This window comes from Chlorocebus sabaeus, chromosome 24, assembly GCF_047675955.1.
Source record: "Chlorocebus sabaeus isolate Y175 chromosome 24, mChlSab1.0.hap1, whole genome shotgun sequence".
In the NCBI taxonomy this organism is placed as follows: Eukaryota; Metazoa; Chordata; class Mammalia; order Primates; family Cercopithecidae; genus Chlorocebus; species Chlorocebus sabaeus.
The window spans coordinates 47,887,520-47,911,294 of record NC_132927.1 but is presented as its reverse complement, the minus strand read 5'-3'; the positions used below and the strand labels follow the sequence as shown (position 1 = coordinate 47,911,294).

Below are 23,775 nucleotides of genomic sequence, written 5' to 3'. Positions count from 1 at the left end.
CTCGCTGTGGTTTCCAAGTCTTGGTTTCAAGTGATCCTCCTGTCTCAGCCTCCCGAAGTGTTGGGATCACAGGTGTGAGCCACCACACCTTGCTCCCTTCGCCTTGTCCAAAGTTTCTTTGCAAAGAAATCCCACTATTGCTACAGCCAAATGACTGGCCTCATTTTTCCTATTCCCAAGCAGTACTACTTCCCCCCATTTCTAATTATCTTCAGCAAGCATGACCGTCAACTCCCACAATTAAAAAAACCAAACTCTCACTATTGAGGAAGAAATACAGAAGAAATGGAGTCAACAAAAACTCTCTGAGGGCAAGTTTCAGTTGAGAGGGTCCCACTGGTCAGCACATTCAGAGTCTAACACCCTTTGCTTCAACTTAACTGGGTACATTGGAATTTATAAAAAGGAACAATTACCAGAGTGACCCAACAGATGGCCCATTAAACTCTGAGATTCGTACAATGTGTCTGGTGACCTATTTCAAGGAACTGGATAGAAACCTCCCAATTGGCCAACTTGTGATTAAAAATACGAAATGTTTGCAGCTGACCTTCAATTCTAACTCTTTCTGGCCAATCTAGGCAGAAACAATAAGAGAATAAATAAAACATCAGAAATAATCAAAAGAGATCCTGGGACTTGGATCCTCTGCTATCAGTAGAATTACTTGGTTCACATATGGGATAGCTCCTCTCTGTGAGGGCAAGCATCATGGCTAGGGAGAACAAGAAATCTCGGCATTGAAAAAAGAAAAAAAAAGGTAATCTCTTCCCTAGATGATAAGGTGAATGAAAAGGCAGAATTCCAGAGACAGGTAATTAATGGGAATAAATTGCACCTACTAATTCCGATCTACTGATAGATGGATCTGTCACTGTGGGCCCCCTGGAAGGCCAAGGGAGCAACCAAGGTCACCCTTGAAAAACGCATTCCAAATCTTTCTCCAGCACTTAAAACCACTTAAATGCTGAATTATTTTAAACTCGTATGAAGTTTAATAAAAGTGAAGCATTTTTATCATATGTAAGGAAAACAGAAAAAGCAGACTTGGGTTTAAAATTATATAATAGTAACCTCTGAATTGATAAGGCTTAATTGCTCATGGTCAAATAAACTTTAAGCTCTATCTCGCTATATAAGCATGCCTTTTCATTTCACTTTTTTTATTTTTTTTTTGGAGACAGTCTCTAGGCTGGAGTACAGTGGAGCCATCCCAGCTCACTGCAACCTCTGCCTCTCAGGTTCAAGTGATTCTTGTGCCTCAGCCTCCCAAGCAGTTGGGACTACTGGCGTGTGCCACCTGCGCTCAGCTGGTTGTTGTATTTTTACTAGAGACAGGGTTTCACCATGTTGCCCAAGCTGGTCTGGAACTCCTGGCCTCAAGCAATCCGCCCGCCTCGGCCTCCCAAAGTGCTGAGGTTACAGGTGTGAGTCACCACGTCTGGCCTCATTTCATTTTTAGACTAAATACCACATTTACTTTCTTAAGAATATTAGAAATGTAAACATCCTAATGTAAATTACACTTAAAACACCTATTTTCCTGTTGATTCAAAGTTGATAATTACATTTTAAGGCACATGTAACATATTCATATGCACTGATTTTATCTGATATCTAAATACCTCCTATGATCACCACACTCCTCCCCACAAGGATACAAATAAAAAATATACTGGTGATAAAAGACAATTTATCTTTCAAAGTTATTTCAAATTTTGTAAATGATAAAAATTTAGTAAATAAAACGCTGACAGCAGACTTCATTACACAGTTGAGTTTAAAGACTTCTGACCTTAAATTAAGCTATATCCTCCCATATTTAATGGATACTAAGTAGCTCATGTTTGCCTGAAAGAAATACATAATTCAATTTGAAAAAAACATTTAAATGCCTTGTTTCACCTTCATTCCAATGAAATCACTAAACAATGCCTCACATAACCATTACGTTTGCAATAAGGCATTGTTCATAGTTTCATAATTTAATTATCTGAAAATAATCACTAGTTGGTTCCTGCTCAAAAATAAAATGTGTTCTGTGATGCCATTACAGCTTTACAAGAATAAGCAGAGCTACTGAATAAGAGAGGCAAGCGATTCTTGTGCCTCAGCCTCCCAAGTAGTTGGGACTACTGGTGTGTGCCACCTGTGCTCAGCTGGTTGTATTTTTACTAGAGACGGGGTTTCACCATGGCAAACAAAGATGGGATAACAGACGTTGGTTTGGGTGAAGAAATGGAATGAAAAACCCAAGATAGGAATCTTGAAGTGCAGCTCACCAGCATTTGTTATTTAAGGAAAGGGTCTGCTCTGGGTAGAGTAGCAAGTTAGAGAGTCATCCTACTGTCCAGCATTGTGGAAGGAAAGAAGTCCCCCAAAGGAATATTTGAAAAAAAAAATTATTCTAGAAAATTAATACAATCCAAAGTTACTTTCAGGTCAGGCACAGTGGCTCATGCCTGTAATCCCAGCACTGTGGGAGGCCAAGGTGGGCAGATCACCTGAGGTAAGGAGTTTGAGACCAGCCTGGCCAACACAGTGAAACCCTGTCTCTACTAAAAATATAAAAATTAGCCAGGTGTAGTGGCACACACTTGTAATCCCAGCTACTTGGGAGGCTGAGGCAGGGGAATCGCTTGAACCTGGGAGGTAGAGGTTGCAGTAAGCCAAGATTGTGCCACTGCACTCCAGCCTCGACAGAGCAAGACTCCATCTCAAAAAAAAAAGTTATTTTCATATTAAGTTACAAATCTATCCAATAATGAAATATAAGACACATATGAACAAAAAATGAAAATTATTCAATTAGCTCATTCATTCAAAAACATTTTTTGAGTTTCTAACACATATAACATTCTATAGAATTTCTAAAAATCAGGACAAACAAGTTACTACCATCAAGAGCAAAAGAGCTATTAGGGGAGCTCTTTACACAAAAATTACATAGGGTACAAGGCAATAAGCATCACAATATAGTTCTGACAACTATGCTTCTGGCTGGGTTTGGAAATTGTGGCATGAAAACAATTGAGAAGAGGTGTAATCACATGTGGAGGAAAAAAAGAAAACCAATCCTCAATCTTGGGTGACTACACAAAAGGAGCAAAAAGAAGTGGGACAATCAACTCCTTCAGTAGGCCTTTTCACTGACCCTCACCAGATCAAGTGAGATGTCCATTCCTTCCAAAGAGGTCCAAGGAAGCATCCATTCAAAGGACTTTCCATGCTTTACAGTGACCTCTTTTAGGACAGAGACCATGTCTCATCAACTTGTATAGCTTCAGATACCAACACAGTTAGTCATATTGTACCTGCTCAATAAATATTTGATAAATAAGAATTCACTTAAAAAGGAATTCATTAAAACCAAATTAATGCAGGCCAAGCACGGTAACTTGATGTCAGGAGTTCGAGACCAGTCTGGCCAACATGATGAAACCCCATCTCTACTAAAAATACAAAAATTAGCTGGGCGTGGTGGCATGGACCTATAATCCCAACTGCTTAGGAGGCTGAGGCAGGAGAATCGTCTGAACCTGGAAGGCGGACGTTGCAGTGAGCTGAGATTGTGCCACTGCACCTGTACTCCAGCCTGGGAGACAGTGCGAGACTCTATCTAAAAAAAAAAAAAAAAAAAGGGCAGAAAGAAGAGAGTAAAAGAGAAGAAGCTATGTTCGCAAAGGTAGAAGAGCCAAGGGGAAAAAGCAACAGGTAACTGCTTGGGAAAAGAAGCAGAAAACAAACAGAAAAATGGGAGTAATGCAGTAACGTCACAAGCACAGGAAAGCTTAATATGTAGATTGAACACTGTGAACTTAACAAATAGGAGCTCACAAAATTATAGGGCTTTAAGAGCAGAAGCCAGTGTAAAAAAACCTAAGCATCTGACTTTTTCTCTCTCTCTCTTTTTTTTTTTTTCCTGAGACAGGGTCTTGTTCTGTTTCCCAGGCTGGAGTGCAGTGGCACAATCCCAGCTCACCACAGCCTCTCGAACTCCTGGGCTCACCTTTTGCAACAGCCTGGAACTACAGCCATGTGCTACCAATCCTGGCTAATCTTTTATTTTTTGTAGAGACGGGTTCTCACTGTGTTGCCCAGGCTGGTCTCAAACTTCTGGACTCAGTCAATTCTCCCACCTCAGCCTCCCAAAGTGCTAGGATTATAGGCATGAAACACCATACCCAGTCAAATATGAGACGTAGCACTGAAACACTGAATACTTTTTTCTTAAGACCAGGAATAATGCAAGATGTCCATTTTCAGTACTCCTACTTAGCACTCCACTGCAAGTTCTAGCTAGTCCGATGGGCCAGAAAAAGGGGTTTTAAAATGTATAAAGATGGAAAAGGAACAAATAAAACTGTCATTATTAACAGAATCAATCATGATCACATACGACAATTACCTACATACACACACACACGCACACACAATTAGAACTAGCAATTGAATTTAGGAGGTTTGCAGGATATCAGGTCACAAACAGCAATTGTATGTATACTAGCAAGTGAACAACAAAATGGAATTTGAAATACAATACTTAAGAGGATCACAAAAAATCCAGTATATCTAATGAAAATCTGTATCTAATGAAAGATGTATAAAACATCTATGTTGAAAACTACACAACACTGCTGAGAAGTGAAGACGTTCATGAATGAGATATTCAGTATTATTAAAATGTCTATTCTCCACAGACTGAAAAACAGACTCAATGAAATCCCAGTCAAAATCTAATTGGCTTTTTTTTTTTTTTTTTTTTTTTAATGACAAATGATTCTAAAATTTACAGGGATATTCAAAGAATCTATAATATACAAAGCAATTAAAAGGCAAGAATGAGGCTGGGTGCAGTGTCTCATGCCTATAATCCTAGCATTTTGGTGAGCCAAGGCAGGAGGACTGCTTGAGTCTAGAAGTTTGAGACCAGCCTGGGCAACATAGTGAGACTGCACCTCTACAAAAATAAAAATTAACTGGGCGGGCGTGGTGGTGTGTATTTGTAGTCCTAGCCACTTGGGAGGCTGAGGCAGACAGATCACTCGATCCCAGGGATTCAAGGCTGCAGTGAGCTATGATCATGTCACTGCACATCTCTAAAATTAAAAATTAAAAAATATATAAAGTTAGAGAACTTAATTACCTGAGTCGAAGCCTTTACAAAGCTACAGTATTCAAGACAGTGTATAATTGACTTAAGAACAAATAGACCAGTGGGAGGATGAGACTCACATGTATATAGTTGACTGATTTTTAACTAAGAACTAACCCAGCTCAATGGGAAAAGAACAGAATTATCAACAATTGGTACTGGATAGAAAAAGGAAAACAGTGCAAGTAAACCTTAACAGTTATTTCTGTTCATCTCAAAAAAAAAAAAAAAAAAAAAAAAAGAGATGTTTTATCAACCTAAAAGACAAAACCCTAAATCTTCTCAGAGTAAACATGGGACAATATCTTCCCAATATTGGCTAAGCAAAATTTCTTAGGCAACACATACAGCATTAACCATGAAAAAAACCCCAAGAAATTGAACTTATTAAACTTTTTATTCATCAAGAGACATTGTTAAGAAAACCAATAGGCAAGCTACAGACAAGGAAAAGTATTCATAAAATACATATCTGACAAAGAAATCATATCTAGAATACATATATAATCTTACAAATCAGCAATTAAAAGACAACAACGATCATTTAGAAAAACAGTCAAGACTTGCAAAAGACACTGCAAAAAAAAAAAAGGTACCGACCACATAAATGGCCAATCAGCACATAAAAAGATGATCAAAATCAGTCATCAGAAAAGAGCTAATTAAAATCATAATGAGATACTATTAAACACCCAGCAGAAGAGCTAAAAGTTTATTTAAAAACTGACAATACCAAATACTGGTAAGAAATGTGGAGCAACTGGAACCCTCACGAATTGCTGGTGCAACTATAACATGGCACAACCACTTCAGAAAAACAGTCTGGCAGTTTCTTACATAGTAAAATATGCATCTATCCTATGACCCAATTGTTCTATTCCTAGGTATTACCCAAGAGAAATGAAATTTCATGTCCACAAAATGACTTGTACAAGAATGTTCATAGCTATTTTATTCCTAACAGCCAATAATCAGAAACCCAAATCTTAAAGGACAACTAAGATCTTTGCATTTTATTGGATATATATAATACCTAAATTTAAAAAGAACTTTAAGAATTAAGAATAAAGATATAAAAGAGTGATGGGGTAATTTTCCCACTCCTTCACTTTTTGTGACATACTAGAAGCAAGAAGAGAGAGAATGGAAAAGATCTGAGAGTGGGTAGGGCAGTGGGTGCTGGAGAGGACAGGAGAGAGCCTGAGAAGATTTACAAAGAAAAAGCATGAAGAGATGAGGAAGGAGGAGTGAGTGGAATGATACAATTAGACAATTCGCATCCCAGAGAAGATGAGACTGGCAAAGACAGAACAAAGAGGTTCGCTACAGAAAAGAGTAGGGCTTCATAAAAGTTGAGAAACATATAAAGTTAAGAATGGAACACAGAAGAAATGAAGGGGCACAGTGGATCATGCCTGTAATCCCAGCACTTTGGGCCAAGGCTTGATCCTAGGAATTCCACACCAGCCTGGGCAACATAGCAAGACAAAAACAGAATGGGAGGGGTGGGGAGGGGAGGAAAAAAAAGTCAGGTATAGTGGTGCATGCCTAACTACTCGGGAGGCTGAGTGGAGAGGATGGCTTGAGCTGGAGCCCAGGAGTTCAAGGCTGCCAGTGAGCTACGACTGTGCACTGTACTCCAGGCTGGGTGATAGAGTAAGACTCTATTTGTAAAAAAATAAGAAATGAAGAAATACAGAAATAAGAAATGACTCTATTTGTAAAAAAAAAATAAGAAATGAAGAAATACAGAAATAAGAAATGAAAAAATACAGAAATGAAGGAGTCGGGGGACTGGGAAGTAAGTTCACTCTCTAGCAGACTGGATCCATGGTCATGCCATTGATTTCTTCCCATCCCTTAACCCCAAAGTCAGTAAGTTATCACTGATCCTTAGGTGTTTTACAATTCCTTTGTGCCATCCAATGGCAAATATATGGAATGGGGAGCCTTGAGCTATTACTGTGCAATGGCTACAATACTTATCTAAAAATAATGAGAGAATAACTGGCACTAGAATCTCTGTTTTGAATGATATATGCATTATGTCAACAACGTTTCTGCTGCTGTTGTCAGAGACAGAGTTTCACTCTTTCACCCAGGCTGGAATGCAGTAGCGTAATTATAGCTCACTGCAGCCTTGACCTTCCAGACTCAAGCAATCCTCCTGCTTCAGCCTCCCAAGCAGCTAGGACTACAGATGTGTGCCAACATGCCCAGCTAATTTTTATTTTTTTAATTATTATTTATGTAGTGATAGGGTCTCACTGTGTTACCCAGGGTGGTCTCAAACTCCTGGGTTCAAGCAATCCTCTCATCTTGGCCTCCCAAAGTGCTGGGATTATAGGCATGAGCTGCCACATCCGGCTGAGATTAACTTTTATAGAAAGAAACATGCACTGGCCCATCTGTTTCCTGCTCTTTGAATGACTTGTTTTGCTACTTTTAACAAGTAACTATGCAGTTGGGTCTTTATTTACTTATCCTTAAAGTGGAATTGTTATAGATATAATGAACATTAGAATCCTTACATTAGTCAATTATTCTAAAAATGAAACATGCCTTCTTGGTTAATGTACTCATTATAGGCAGAACTTAACATTTAATAAATGATCCATAAAGGAGCTAACTCACCTGACATGGAGCAGCAAATTATTCTCACCAGAAGGACAGAGAAAAAATTATCTTCCATATAGCATAAATAAGTTCTTTTTTTTTTTTTTAAAGATGGAGTCTCGCTCTGTTGCCCAGGCTGGAGAATCTTGGCTCACTGCAGCCTCCACCTCCTGGGTTCAAGCAATTCTCCTGCCTCAGCCTCCCGAGTAGCTGAGACTATAAGCGTGTGCTACCACGCCTGGCTAATTTTTTTTTTAGTAGAATTGGGGTTTCACCATGTTGGCCAGGCTGATCTCAAACTCCTGACCTCAGGCAATCTGCCCGCTCGGACCTCCCAAAGTGCTGGGATTATAGGCCTGAGCCACCCCGCCCAGCCAGCATGAATAAATTCTGATTAATGCGTTACAGCTTGGCTTTCTTTCCACTGTATATTTGAGTACTTTTTTAAAACACTACATGATTTTGCCCTAATTTCAAACAATGTAATGTCTAAATAACCATCTCTCTTGAAGGAGGAAAATTCTGTTCTAAGAGTCAGAATGTTTTCAGCAGAGTGAAACAAGTATTTCCCTTGTCACTGTATTCTTTTTCTCATTCAGCAAAGACATCACTTCCACGACAAATGACACAACCTTGTTTTGTTAGTCCTATAGCACATAACTATACCACAGCCCTTTTTATTTAGTTTTAAATTTTTTTTAATTTTATTTTTCATAGAGATGCGGTCTTGCTATATTGCCCAGGCTGCTCTTGAGCTCCTGGCCTCAAACAATCCTCCCACCTCAGCCTCCCAAAGTGCTGGGATTATAGACATGAGCTACCACCAGACCTAGCTGTGCTTAAAAAAATCCAAAATTCCTAAAAATAAATTTTGTGAATCAGTTCTATCAGCTTTTCATGGTATTTTGATTTCAGTATATACTGGAAATGAAGGAATGGACATTAACTCAGAAATGTCCCTCTAATCAGGCAGTCTTACAACAGAGGCAGGATCAGCCCAGCTCTTCCCCTCAGAGGAACTAGCTGCTGACAGCAAGCGATTAGTGTTCTGAAACAATTCCAAGGGGCTTGTCAATGTAAACTATCGGCTGCTATAAGAAATGTCAAATCTCCATGATAAGATATTTTTAAAGCTCCCCACCAGAGTCAACACAGGTTTACTATAAAATGCGAGAGAGCATTTCTGATGAGGAATTGCTGCCAATGCCGAAGCATTTCTCAGCTGCCTCCAAATGTGGATGGCATCGTCCCACTGGATGAGGCGCCTGCTCAGATAACGTCTTGCACAGAAGCAGCTTCGCTTCACCCTTAGGGTGTTGCTGACAATACAGACAATAGTTCGCTTTCTAGCTACAGTAATAGATTTAATTACTTGGCTATTTTGGGAGACGGAGGAAGGAAAGGCCCCCCTCTCCAACTCTTCCTGCAAATTATATTTCCTGTAGTCCAGGTCACACATCTCTCCATGAGAAGAGCTTTTCAGATCAACACACACAAATTGAAATGCCTGAGGGCAATGAGTTAAATCACAAAACAAAAAGCATTATTCTATATAACAGCTCGACAAAGGCTACAAAATCCATCTGTCAGAGAAATAGTCCTCTCTGAATAAGAAGTTAGATTCAGACTCTCTGGTCAGTTATTTTTCATGTGGCCAAGAACTTCATGGTCACTGCCAAAAGAAATTTATTGCCATATATAAAGGGCAGTGATTCTTCAACTTGTAAATATTATGAAATACCAGCAACTCATTTTAATGCAATATATGTCATATTTGTTCAACGTGCAAATAGTTTTCCATTGGAAAAGTTCCAAGCTGGCCTAATCGAGAAATAGCTATTCTCTGGAAACACTATTGTCAAAAGCAGCCATTTCACCAATGGAGATCACGTACTGAATGGAGAATATTTATACTAGGCCACACAAGCAACGAATAATATAGTAAAGACAATACTCTCCTCCATTTCTGACACTTCTACAGCTTATGAGACAGTGTTTTTGTATTCATTATCTCATTTTGGAAAACTGGCCAAGGAGCAGGAAGGACTGTAGAGAGCATCCTTGAATGGGGTGTGCACTGACTGTCCTCCAAACAGAACACATGACTTTATAAAGGTCACAGGAAAAACAATGCAGCTCTCTGCTCTCAGAGGAAAAAACTAAGGAAATCAAAATGAGTGCATCTTCCCTTGTGCTGAAAAACAGTTGAGAAATACCAAGAAGCTACTCTGTAGACCACTGTGTTCTCCCAGATTTGAAACCAACCCTGCATGACTGCAGTTAATGATGTGCACATTTAATAAACACCATCAAAACAAACAAACAAAAAAGTCTGAAGAACAGACTGCAACTACTCAAGGAATCAGATTTTCTTTGTTTCTTTCTCTCCTTTTTCTTTTCTTCAGTCATTTATCAAGCACTGAAACAGAAATGGGACTATTTTGCCATCTTGTATCCAGAAACACCAGAAAACAGACACAAACTCCAAAAAGCACCATGACCCTGCCTCTATTACAACCTTAGGAAGATGGTGAACTTGACAATGAAGCTTAGAGACTAGACTTGGCAATAAGGACAGAGAGATGTGAAATAGCAAACTAAAGAAGGTAGAAGAGACACACACTCAGGAGTCCAGATCCCAATCTGCCAGACTACACACATTTAACTGCCTTCCTTGCAAAGGATCATGTCCCTGTGTACCAGGTGGAAGGATTATTCCTAAAGCAATTATTCCAAGCTGTGGCTCCATACCACCTCTAGAGGACTCTAAGAATCTCAAGGAATTTGGTAAAATTTCAGAACAAAATTTTATTTCAGCTAATTTATGGAAGACTGAAGAAAAAAAAATGTAAGAATAGTTAGATATCAGCTCACTGGGACCAATTCTTACCTTAAAACCTGAAGGGAAAATAACTTCTCACTGCTTTTAAGAAAAAGGGAGATCTTAGTTTATAACAGTAGGGAAGAAGGTTCAATTAATAAAAATAAAAACTGTTCAAATTATTTCATACCCTCTTCACAGAACTGATGAAGGAGGAATTCATCTGGTAGGAAATTAGAAAGGCGAGAGTGAGCCTTTTTTTCCTCCTGCAGTTAACAAATCATCAAGTCAGTCAAACTCTTAACTGACTATACATTATAAAAACAAACACTGACAAGCTAGCTATTGCTCAAACGCCATCCTCAGACCCTGATGAAAAAAAATGGCAGTTACCTGGTCTAATTCAGGGTCACACGAAAACAGCTACAGGAGCAGTGGCAGATTTTACTTTTTAAGACTCTCTCATTTTCTTCCCAAATCTGGCCCACCACTTCATTCTTTACCTGAACTTGATTTTTACTACCATTCTCCACTTAGAAGAAAGTAAAACTACTCTCTCAAGAAAAAAAAAAAAAGAGAGAGAGAAGGAAATGAAGATGCAGGGGAAAAAAGCCCACTCTGAAGCAATGAGGAGGAGGAATGGGAGGCCAACTGAAAATACTTTATCTAAATCCTCTGAAAAGAGATTACACCAGAATTACTCATCTAAAACAAAAACCTATCAATCTGTCTGTGTAGAAGCAGTAAACTTAGCCAGGCTTGGTGGCTCACACCTGTGATCCCAGCACTTTCGGAGGCTGAGGCGGGTGGATCACCTGAGGTCAGGAGTCCCAGACCAGCCTGGCCAATATGGTGAAACCCTGTCTCTACTAAAAAAAAAATATCAAAAATTAGCCGGGCCTGGTGGCACACACCAGTAATCCCAGCTACTTGAGAGGCGGAGGTGGGAGAAACGTTTGAACCCAGGAAGTGGAGGTTGCAGTGAGCCAAGATTGTGCCACTGCACTCCAGCCTAAGCAACAGAGCAAGACTCTGTCTCAAAAAAATAAGTAAATAAATAAAAGAAATAGTAAACTTAACAGAATCAGTAGCACAAGGATAAAGAGATCATGTTGTAACTTGGTAAGAATCCAAGAAGTAAATAAACAGGGATGTCACTACCATTAGGGCTGAGAATAGGTAACTGAAATAAATCTAACGAGAGCCGTGCAAAGAAAACCAACCCATGCACAACCCTAACATTATGAATAAAAGAGTTCAGAACTACTGCATATGATCATACAAAATCTAAATATCCCATAAAGAAAAATAGGCAAGAAAGAAACAACTGCTACTTATTAATATTTTTTAACAAGTAAAAATTTGCCTATTGCTTCCTTCAGGTATTTAAATGCTAAAATCTCAATGTGATGCTTAAAATTAAAAACACATTACAATACCAGAGAATCAAAATTTGAGCATTTTCCAACAATACAACATTATAATTTAAAACTTGGCAATATCTGCCTAATTTAAATCAGTCTCTCAATGGAAGGCACTGCAATTGCAGAAGTGAAATCCAGCAAACTACTGTTGTATAACCAAAAGATCTTCCAACACAGTGCTATGTTTTTGCTAACATTAACAGCTGCTGAAACACATTCTTTTAAAAATCATTTTCTTCCAGGGGTGGAGTTTCCAAAAGAATTCCAGGCTAAAATCTAAATAGACACTGTTCCAAAACTGAATGATACCACAAAATGCAGACTTCCTTTAAAACAACTTTTACACTCTTTACTTGGAAGAGAGGGCAGAGGACAAAGCTCTCATCATTTACTCTGTTTATACCACAATGGCTTCAAGACAGCAAACTGTGGGGATCATCACTGACCAACTGGTTGAAGTGCATTACTGCTCATAGAGAAAGCTTCTGTTAAGCATAGACACTTAAAAGAAGCCCACTGGAAGTTAAGAGGGCTGTGGCATACTAAGTTATCCTGAGCATCAGAGAAGGAAACCAGCAAACAAGTGCTGGGAAGCCATCAAAATCGCACAAAGGACAACAACTTTCAGATCCAGGGAGATGACCGTTGCTTACATAAACCTTTGTAGTGTAATGATTTGAAAGCCAGACTTTTTTTTTTTTTGAAAGTTATTGTAAGTTGAAGGATGAGAGAATGTTAGTGGAATAATCAGAGACCTTAGCACAGAATTCCTTAAATTTTACAATGTAGCATTGTTAAGTTACTGGGAGTTGCCATAGGATGGCGAGGCAACAGACAGAAGAGGAGGGACATCAGATACGATGCAGCAGGCGACAGATATACTATGTTAAAAACCATTTTTAAAAATCTAGGAGGAAGCCTGTAATCCCAGCACTTTGGGAGGCCGAGACGGGCAGATCTTGAGGTCAGGAGATTGAGACCATCCTGGCTAACACGGTGAAACCCCATCTCTACTAAAAAAAAAAAAATACAAAAAACTAGCCAGGCGAGGTGGCGGGCACCTGTAGTCCCAGCTACTCGGGAGGCTGAGGCAGGAGAATGGCATGAACCCGGGAGGCGGAGTTTGCAGTGAGCTGAGATCCGGCCACTGCACTCCAGCCTGGGCGACAGAGCAAGACTCCGTCTCAAAAAAAAAAAAAAAAATCTAGGAGGGACTGGGTACGGTGGCCCATGCCTGTAATCCCAGCATTTTGTGAGGCTGAGATGGGCAGGTCACTTGAGGCCAGGAGTTCGAAAACAGCCTGGTCAACATGGTGAAATCCCTTGTCTACTAAAAATACAAAAAAAAAAAAAAATTAGCTGGGTGTGGTGGTGCATGCCTGTCATCCCAGTTACTCGGGAGGCTGAGGCAGGAGAACTGCTTGAACCTGGGAGGTGGAGGTTGCAGTGAGCTGAGACTGTGCCACTACACACCAGCCTGGGTGACAGAACGAGACTGTCTCAAAAGAAAAGAAGAAAACACACAACAAAACAAAACCTAGGAGGGATTCTGACATTCAGTTATCCCTTCATAATAACTACATGCAGCTTCTCATGACTTAACTTTCTTATCTTTCCATCAGAGGAGCAGAAGTCATTTCTTTTAAAAGTATGTTATCATTCTACTCTTTCTATATAGCAGCTAATTTTATATTATCCCTTCACTTAAGAATCAAGAGGAAAATTCATGCTTACATAGAGAAACATGCCCTGCATAAGAAAAACCTTCCTAAAAAAATCAGTGGAAACAGAAGTTAACCAGAATAGGGCAGTTACTCCTTCAAGAGGCGCTTTGCTTTCTTTCATCTTATAATAAAATGAACACAGCTAATAAATACTTCCAGTTTAGAAGACATTAAGTCTAACACACACCATACACAGGTATTTAAGAGTTTCTGGCTGCCATCATCTCCAGCCAGTCCCTTATTAATCACTGGCATTGGGTCCCCCTACCCCTTCTCAATGGTGTGCTCTGTGTTCTATGAGAAGCTATTATTAGCCCATGTTAGTAATGGCCACTTCTGGATGGTAAAATGATAGATGGTTTTCATTTTTGTCTTTATGTTTATCTGCATTTTCTACTTGTTTTACTAGTATGGATTATTTTTGTAACAGTTATTTTTAATATTTGTTGAGAATAGCGTATTAAATGAGATTTTCCTTGATGCTTTGAACAAATACAACTGAATGTTATTCCAAGTGATCGTCACAATACTACTAAAGGATCAAATTACAGTAACAATGAATGCTGGATCTTGGCCTAAATCTTTATGATCAACAGACTCTATACACATGCAGAACAGATGAATGCACATTGGCTTCTCCATCTTTAAATTGAGACCACTGCACAGTTATACAACGGGGATACCATCAAATTTAGGGAAGGAGCCAAATATTCAGATAGAAATAGTGACAGATGGTCTCTCTGCACACATTGTTTAGAAAAGCTTTCCATTTTACAAAGGGGACACCTAACTCCATAGGCCAGACTAATTTTATTCAATTGGTTTGAGAAGGAAATTTTTTTAAAAAATGAGGGTGGGAAGCTTTCATCAGGGATTACCATTCATTCACAAAATTGGGAAAGCATCTGTTACTAGACAGAATAAGATATAATCATGCATAAAACTCCTTTAGATATTTTCCTACCCATTAAGAACTCTAGAAGTCTTGATTGAGGTCTTACAGCACTGCACCCACAAATAAAAGATATTTGCTGCCATGATACCAGAGTTAATCTAGAAGTCATAAAGTATTGTTAAATTCCCACTAAGGTCAACCTTTCATGTCCCTCCATTTACATATTGGCTAATGACCCAATTATTTATACAAATGCAAACCAAGGGTAATGAGGTTGGGTGATTTGTTTTTGGTACTAAGGCATGATCTCTTGGCTTGCAACCAAAAGAGATTAAGTGAAAGGTTAACTGGGTACTAAGCAAGTTCTGGGACAAACAGGATCACAGTTCTTAGTGAACTAGTACTCTTTTCTTATTTTTATTTTTGTAGAGATGGGGGTCTCACTATATTGCCCAGGCTGGTCTCAAACTCCTGGCCTCCAAGCAATCCTCCCACCTTGGCCTCTCAAAGTACTGGGATTACAGGCATAAGTCACAGCACTCAGCCAAACTGGCACTCTTTGTAAATACAGCTTAAATCCCTAACATGAAGGTTTTTGTAATTTATATTAGGGAAAAGATATTCACCTACCCACCTAATGAGGAATTTTATCAAGGGTACTGACTGATGAAATATTTTACCAGTCAGTTTTTTAGAAACTCACTCTAAAGTCTTTCAATTTAACTCAGCATACGTTCTAACAATTTTATAATTCGAATATGTGATTTTTGACAACTCCAAAATGAAAGTGGCAAGGTCTGACAAACAGCAATGCCCTATACTAACAAAGACAACCTGAATCACAAGCATGTGCACATACAACCACAGACACAAAATGGCAGTTATGCCTTCACAACACAAAATTACACAGTGAGCTGTGGCTTTCTTCTACTTACTGCCAAAGACGCATTCCTCTGAGATGCCTGCTCACATATATTCCAACATGAAAATAAGGGTTTATTCACATATTAAAAAGCCAACTCACATTACAAGTTGAAAATCTGGCCTTTTTTTGCTGCTGAATGAATACATTTGCTTGTCCTTTTTCTCTTTAGAGCAGACACAGTGCTGGGAGAGAAGTGCTGGTAAAGATTCCTAATAAACTATCAGAAAAAAATGAAAAAGGGTAGTTTATCTAGGAAAAGTCTGCATTTTATGTCTATTCCTAAGTGACTTATAAATGCCTGCAACTTTAGAATATAATTATTTTAAAGTTTTGTTATAAATAGAGATAATATAAGAAAACTTTTGATTTTTTAAAAATAAATTGAAACACTGTCAACTTACTACTTAGCAAACACACACAAAAAAATGACTTTCACCCACTTCATTGCCAGGTACCCTAACAGGTCTCAATAAGTCTACTGACCCAACATTTTGAGAAAGGGAAGAGAGGAGTATCAAATTTCCATTCTAAATACTGAGATACTGATTGTGAGACTAGTTAGGAGGAAGCAAAACAGATACAATATACATTTCCAGGATTTCCCCCTGCCTCCACCGCCCTGCAGAGGTTAAGCAGAGGCTGCAGATGGCAAGACAGGTCTGAAAGGTCTGGGTGGAGAAATAAACCGGAGCTGGAAGACAGGCCACACTTCCTACCTTCTCACAAAGGAAAATAGTATGGGAAGCATGGAGGAATCTTCTAAAACTGACCCATGAGATGTGAACTACTTACAAATGTCAAATATTCCACTGCTTTTCATTCTATCCAGGGAAAACATTTACTTTCATGAATATATATGTACCCTCTATAATACTTTTACAGAACAAGTATCCTTTTCTAATTCTCTCAATCACAGAAGAGTAAAAAACGTTTAGTAGCATTCTGGATAATTTGTGCCAATTTAGATGATTCATGTAGTATTGCTTTTCCAGACTAAATGGTCTATGGCCAGTGCTTTCAAGTCAACAAGGGTGCGGAGAGCAAGACCTAATTACAGATCTGAGTCAGTGTCTAGAAGCTCCCTCAGCCCAGGGGGCCATTCCCCACAAAGGCAGCATTTCATCTGGCGGTATAAAAACAAGCCAAGTTTTTGTACTGCTTTTCACATTTAAGCAAGTCCTTTTGTATGCCTTTAATATATATACAAGTCCTTTCATATATAAGAAAGAAGGCGGCTCCATTCCACAAGAAACAAACAAAAAAGAGTAATATCAGTTCACTGAATTGATTTTTCAAAGAAAATTTTCAATAGGCTTTTCCCCTTAAAACCCAACTATAGCACTCAGGTTTTTTTAAAAAAAGAAAATGCACACAAAACATTATACAACAAAAAATGCATTCACAAAGTATAAGATCTTCAAACAGTTTCAACAAAAGATGTTGTTTCCCTTCCTGTAACATGGATATAATATGTATAAAGGGGAAAAAATCTTTTGAGTTCACTTTTTTCCAACTGTTAAACATTTCAGTAAAAATGGCACACAGAAAAAAATTTTATCATATTGTTGTAAATTTTTCTCTGATACTTTATCAGTAATTAGGTTCCCAAGTTGAAAGGATTAATGATTTTTGAATGGAACTGACTCAGTTTCATAGAGGCAACATTGTAAACAAGAGCAAAGGGTAATATGACTCCCCCAATAGTAAGGAAATTAGTTTTTTGAATGCAAAAATTAAATGACTTAGGATTCATTTCAGGCCAGGCATGGTGGCTCATCTTTGTAATTCTAGCACTCTTGCAGGCTGAGGCAGACGAAAAATTACCCAAACTTGGTGGTTCATCACACCCGTATTCCCAGCTAATTGGGAGGCTGAGGTGGGAGGATCACTTAACCCCAGGAGGTCGAGGCTGCAATGAACTGAGATTGCACCACTGTACTCCTGCCTGGGCAACACAGTGAGACCCTGTCTCAAAAAACAAAACAACTATAACAAAAGCAAAAGCCAGAAAAAAAAAAATACATTTCACACAAGAACAAGATACAAAATGATCCCTAAGACCCAAAATTGGGTCACAAAGGACATAAGGGCACAACAAAGATTTCCAAGGAGGCTCCCAGATGACTGAGGTACAGTACTATTTCAGGGTGGAACCTGACAGCCAGTTCTTAGGAGTAGATCCCTCTTCCATACTACCGCTGCCAGTACAAAGTAACATAGTGACAAACTGACAAATTTAGAAAAAAAAAAAGAAAAGAAAAAAAAAAAGAAGAAGAAGAAGTAAATTTTGTAGGCATAATGGAGAATTCTCACAATGCAGAAAAATGATGCCAGAAGCAGCATTTGGACTACAGAATGAATAGAGCTATTTAAATGAAACAGCAACCAACACACTCTGAAAAGCTCAGTTGATCTGTAAGTATCCTGCACATTCCACACCTGCACAGGAGTGTAGAAGTAGCTACAGAGAGTGAACTCAATGGCAGGCCAATTACCAGAGAAAAGTGCTTTGTATTAGTAAATAAGACAGAAAGCTATCAGCATGTTGGTTCAAACTCATCAACCATTCAAAATCTAAAACATTCTATCACAGATCACTAGGATATCTAATAATAGATCTTTTCACAAGTGCCTAAGAACAGATTTATAGCCTCTTTCAGTGATTCTCAATTTATTCTAAACTCCCTTATGATTTTGAGTAATAAATGCACATGACATCTACATTTACAAAGTTACTACATTACAAAGTAATGTAGTTTGTAATGTAGTTACAAAAGTAACTACATTACAAAGTTAAAAAGCATCCAAAAATCATATAGTACATACGTGGGAAGAGCACAAACAAATGCATGGGAATAATAAAGACCAAAACCAGGATACGGGTTTCTTGGGGATAGAGAAAGGGAACTGCTGTTAGGGAGAAATATCCTGGGTTTTTAAATGTTCAATGGAATTGGTAAACATTCAATTTCTCTATAGAGGTGTTGAGGAGAGGTAACATGGATTTTGTTTTTCTGCTAATCAAAAAGGGAGTAAGGATATTTGTGTTATGCCTTATATGCTTTTCACATTTGAAATATTCCTACTAATTTTTCAAGAACAAAAACAAATAAGGAATTAGAAGGGTATAGGACTGTCCTAAGAAAACACAAAGAACAAGTCTGCACTGCCAAATATGCACCTACCTATACAAATGGATGATTTTGCCGGTATCCAAGACCCTTTTTAGCATTCACAGCCCAAGGTGGTTGATTATCGGAGGCAAAACCTTCAGGGGGAGTGGGGGATGGGGAAGAATCTGAAAGTGATATATTTTATTCTCATGTCTTTGAATACTAAATCACTACCTGCTAACCGTTAAGAGTGAAGAGTATGCCAGTCAACACCAACACACTCTGCCAGTTTAATTTAATGGTATTATTTTGCCTTGCTTTGCAATTACTCCCACATTTCCCTAGGGAGAAACTAATGGATTACTAAAAATAAAATGGAGATTAAGTGAATCACTTAGGCTGTTTTGGCTCCTAACTCAAACTGGCTTAAATAAAAAGGAAATGTATTGGCTCAAATGCTTGGACATCAGAGAAAGGGCAAGCTTCAGGGCTGGTTTCCTTGTGATTCTGGACTCTCCTCCACCCTGTGTGGCTTCTCACTCAGTCCGGAAGCCAGAATGCTGCAGCTGCACCAGACCTCACACCAGCATACAACAACATCCAGAAGAAAGAGGCAGCTCTGTCCTAACCATGAGAAGCCTTCTGCCAGAAGCTCCAGGCAAACCCACATTGGAGCCATGCTGGGTAGAACAGGATTACAGGACCATCTCTGAAACTATCCCCCTGGCCAGGTGACACTCAGCACTCACTGAGGTAGCCAGAGTTCATGAGTCAATCATGGACAAGGCAGAAATGAGACTGCTCCTAATCAGGGCGAGCTACAGTCAGTTCTTCAACCCCGTAACATGAGGAATAGATGGGATGCATAATATGGATCCAACCCTAATGTTCACTAAGTACTATTTACAGGGAAGAGCTTGAGCAATACTGTATCAGAATATGAAATAAATCACTATTACACTGTATTTGTATATAAAGCTATAGATTCAAAAAGCAGATAACAAATGAATTCATCTCTTTAAGAAAACCAGATTTTTTAAAATTTTGTTTCTATATTTTCATTTCTCTAATTAGAAATTTAAATACAGAAAATCAACACTTTGTAAAGCAGGTAGGTCATAGGAAGTACAGCGTAGTACTTACTATATTCTTGTGCCATGGCTACTGAAATTTAGACAACAGCATCCACACCAATAAGGTATAATCTGAAATAAAATTAGAAAAAAAACTGTTTAAGTGCACAACAAATTTCACTAAAATAACAATAGCTGCATAACTTTCACAAGTCTTTGTTCTAGAAGAGGCAAAACAGCCTTTCTAAGGTAAACAGTTGCTTTTAAGTTAGACATTGGAGAAAAATGTCTGTAGTATTATAATATTTCTAAATATTTTTAAGGTCACATGCATCTTTGTAGAGCTGACCATAACCAACCAAAACAAACAAAATACCTTTTTATGAAGTACTATTGACCTGGACTGCTATTTATAAAGCTGAAACAAAAGGGGGAAAAATAGAATTGTTATTTTTCTTTTTTTGAGATGGAGTATCGTTCTGTCACCCAGGCTAGAGTGCAGTGGCATAATCTTGGCTCACTACAACCTCTGCCTCCCAGGTTCAAGCAATTCTCCTGCTCAGCCTCTCAAGTAGCTGGAACTAGAGGTGCGTACCATCACGCCCAGCTAATTCTTGTATTTTTAGTAGAGACAGGGTTTCACCATATTGCCCAGGCAAGTCTCCAACCCCTGACCTCAGGTAATCCACCTGCCTCGGCCTCCCAAAGTGCTGGGATTAAAGACGTGAGACACTGTGCCCGGCTGAAAAACAGAGTTATTAAACAGACCTCAAAAATCACGTAGTCTACTCACTACAAGACACAACTAACCCGTTCAATCCAATGCAATTTAAAGCCAGATAAATCAGCTTCGATTTCTAAATTCCTTAACTTGAAGATCTGAGGAGACAGTTCTCAGGATAAAAAATTGCAAAAATATGATTCCAATATTTGATACTGCATCATCTTACTTAGTAAAAATCTATGAATATTCAGCACACCATGGAGTGCTGAACAAACACACCCACATAATCTGAGATTCTTAAGACCCTGAAATTGCTTTTAATATTCAAAAGGGAAAGAAAATAGCCAGTACAATGGCTAACGCCTGTAATCCCAGCTACTCTGGGGGCTCAGGCATGAAAATCGCTTGAACCTGGGAGGCAGAGGTTGCAGTAAGCTTGTGCTGCTGCACTCCTCCAGCCTGGATGATAGCGTGAGGCTCAGTCTCAAAAAAAAGGGAAAGATAAGAACTCTGTCCTTATCCAAACCTCAGGCCACATAACTATATAACAAACCACACCTTCAATTAAGAGGGACTGAAAAACATAAAAGTCTAACTAAGCTTTAAGACAATGAGGTTTCCAGGTAGTATTATGACAAGGCTGAGGATCACTGTCCATGTATCCACAAATACAGTGCCTAACATCACTTGCCTTAGTGTGTGTGAGATTCAGCCATGTTGCTGTATTCACTATAGTTAATAAGCTTTTCAAAAAATTTTTTTAAAGCATTAAAAGAAGAAAAGTGGAAGACTCAAAACAGAAGGAAATATTTGCAATACATATATCTACCAAAGGACTCCTTACAAATTAATATAAAGAACTCCTTACAAATTAATAACAGGGCTGTGCACAGAAGCTCATATCTGTAATCCCAGCACTTTGGGAGGCTGAGGCAGGAGGATCGCTTGAGCCCAGGAGTTTGAGAACAGCCTGGGCAACATAGCAAGACTCTGTCACTATAAAAAAAAATTTAAAAATAAAAAAAAAATTCAACATCTTCCTCAGTTTAAAAAATAAAAATAAATAAAAATAAAAAATTAGCCAGCACGGTGGCGCGCACCTATAGTCCCAGCTATTTGGGAGGCTTAAGCAGGTGGATCACTTGACCCCAGGAGTCCGAGGGTGCAGTGAGCTCTAATTGCATCACCACATCCCAGCCAGAGCAAGACTCTGTCTCTGGGGGGAGAAAACAAAGAAGAAAAAGACAAGCCACCCAAACAGAATATAAAAATGGCTAATAAGCATATAAAAAGGTGTTCAACTTCATGCATCACCATGGAAATACAAATTAAAACTACAATGAAATAAAATTACATAATGATGAAAATGGTTGAAATGTTAAAATCTGACAACACCAAGCCTTAGGATGTGCAGCAATTCAACTCTCACACAATGCTGATGGGAATATAAACTGTAAAGCTGTTTGGCAGTATCCAATAAAGCAGAATATAAACATACCCTGCAACCCAGCAATTCCACGGCTAGGTAAATGCCTCCTGGGAATGTCCACACATAGATCCCACACAATAATTTTCCAATAACTGTTAGTTGTAATAGCTGAAACCTAGTAACAAACTGTGGAATATTCATACAATGGAATACTATAGCGCAGGAATCAGGACCTTTTTTTTTTTTTACCTGTAAAGGGCCAAATAGTAAATATTTCAGGCTTTGCAGGCCATAAAGTCTCTGTCCCTATCACATCTGCTCAAACCTGCCTTTGGAGTACAAAAGCAGCCATAGACAATATGGGCTTGGCTGTGTTCCAATAAAACTTTATTTACAAAAACAGCCAGTCCACCAGCCTTAGTTTTGCCTGCTACACAGTAATGAATATAAATGAACCATAACTAATACTAGAACACTAATAAATCTCACAAACATAATGTTGAGACAAAGAAGCCAGACACATGAAAGAATATACTATATGATTCTGTTTTATAAAGTTCAGTAACAGGTAAGACTATGTAAGTCAGAATAATAGTTTCCACTGAGTGTAGGATGTCGGGGAAAATAGAGACTGGGAGAAGGAAAAGGGGGGAAATTTGGTGGGCTAATAATATTAGATTCCCTGATTTGAGTGGTAGTTTCACAACTATGTTCAATTTGGAAAAATTCATTAAGGTATAAATTTATAATGTACTTGTCTTCAATCTGAATAAAAAAAGTAAAATATTTCAGTAATTATTATAAATAAAGAATACGGGACATATTATTAAGTGGATGCTTTCTCATAGCGTGCTATACCCGGATTCAAACACTGACGCAATGCAAGCCTTGTGCCCTCACAAGGCAAGTTCCTGAAGCTCTCCCTTCACATCTACAGTGTGATGTCTGCATTGCAACTAAACTCCTCTTCCAAGTTTCATGCAGGACTTGAGAACAAGCTATGATTAGATAGCATACACAGGAGTGGCAGGAGGTAAACGCAATACAGAGGGAGGAAGGAAAGTAACAGATGGGTGAAGAGACTGGTAGAAATAAGGCCCTACATTTTAACACAATCTGCTAAGTAAGCAATACAGAATTTTAAAAGTAACATAAACAGCTTAGAAACACAATTTGGAAAGTCACTGAACTTGCCTTTTGGACATTAAAAATAATGACAATTTAAAAGCTTACTAAGCTCTTAAGGGATTTATTTCTGGTACAGCAATTTCTTCCAAACTAACATTAAATAGGCAGGAAGTTTCAACTTTTCAAGTGAAGTAGCAAATGTGCCAATGATACAGTCTTGACTTTCTAAGCCTACATGTTTTCACATTATAAGGATTTACGTTCTATTGTATGGGCTTATGTCATTAGTGAAATGAAGAGAGAAGAAATAAAGAAAAGAAGGTGAAAATAATTGAAATCTAGTCACTATAGGCCGGGCGCAGTGGCTCATGCCTGTAATCCCAGCACTTTGGCAGACCGAGGCAGGCAAATCATGAGGTCAGGAGATTGAGACCATCCTGGCTGACACAGTGAAACCCCGTCTCTACTAAAAATACAAAAAAATTAGCCGGGCGTGGTGGCGGGCACCTGTAGTCCCAGCTACTCAAGAGGCTGAGTCAGGAGACTGGCGTGAACCCAGGAGGTAGGGCTTGCAGTGAGCCAAGATCGCACCACTGCACTCCAGCCTGGGTGACGGAGTGAGACTCCGTACCAAAAAAAAAAAAAAAAAAAAAAAAGTCAGCTGGGCTACACGGCGAAACCCCATCTCTAGAAAAAATACAAAAATTAGCCAGGAGTGGTGACGTGAGCCTGTAGTCCCAGCTACTGC

At 38.7% G+C, this 23,775-nt stretch overlaps 1 protein-coding gene across 16 annotated transcripts in view; it reads right to left on the bottom strand.

Annotated features, from left to right (window-relative positions):
• SIPA1L1 (signal induced proliferation associated 1 like 1) overlaps positions 1-23,775 on the bottom strand; it is a 410,731-nt gene that overhangs the window by 186,919 nt on the left and 200,037 nt on the right. For all 16 annotated transcript variants that reach the window (XM_073011118.1, XM_073011126.1, XM_037984201.2 and 13 more), the window contains one exon: positions 19,817-19,878. Coding sequence is in view for 3 of the 16 variants with exons in the window: in XM_073011131.1 (XP_072867232.1) it covers positions 19,817-19,832 (16 nt within the window). In the remaining 13 variants the exon portion in view is untranslated. The remainder of the gene's footprint in view (positions 1-19,816; positions 19,879-23,775) is intronic.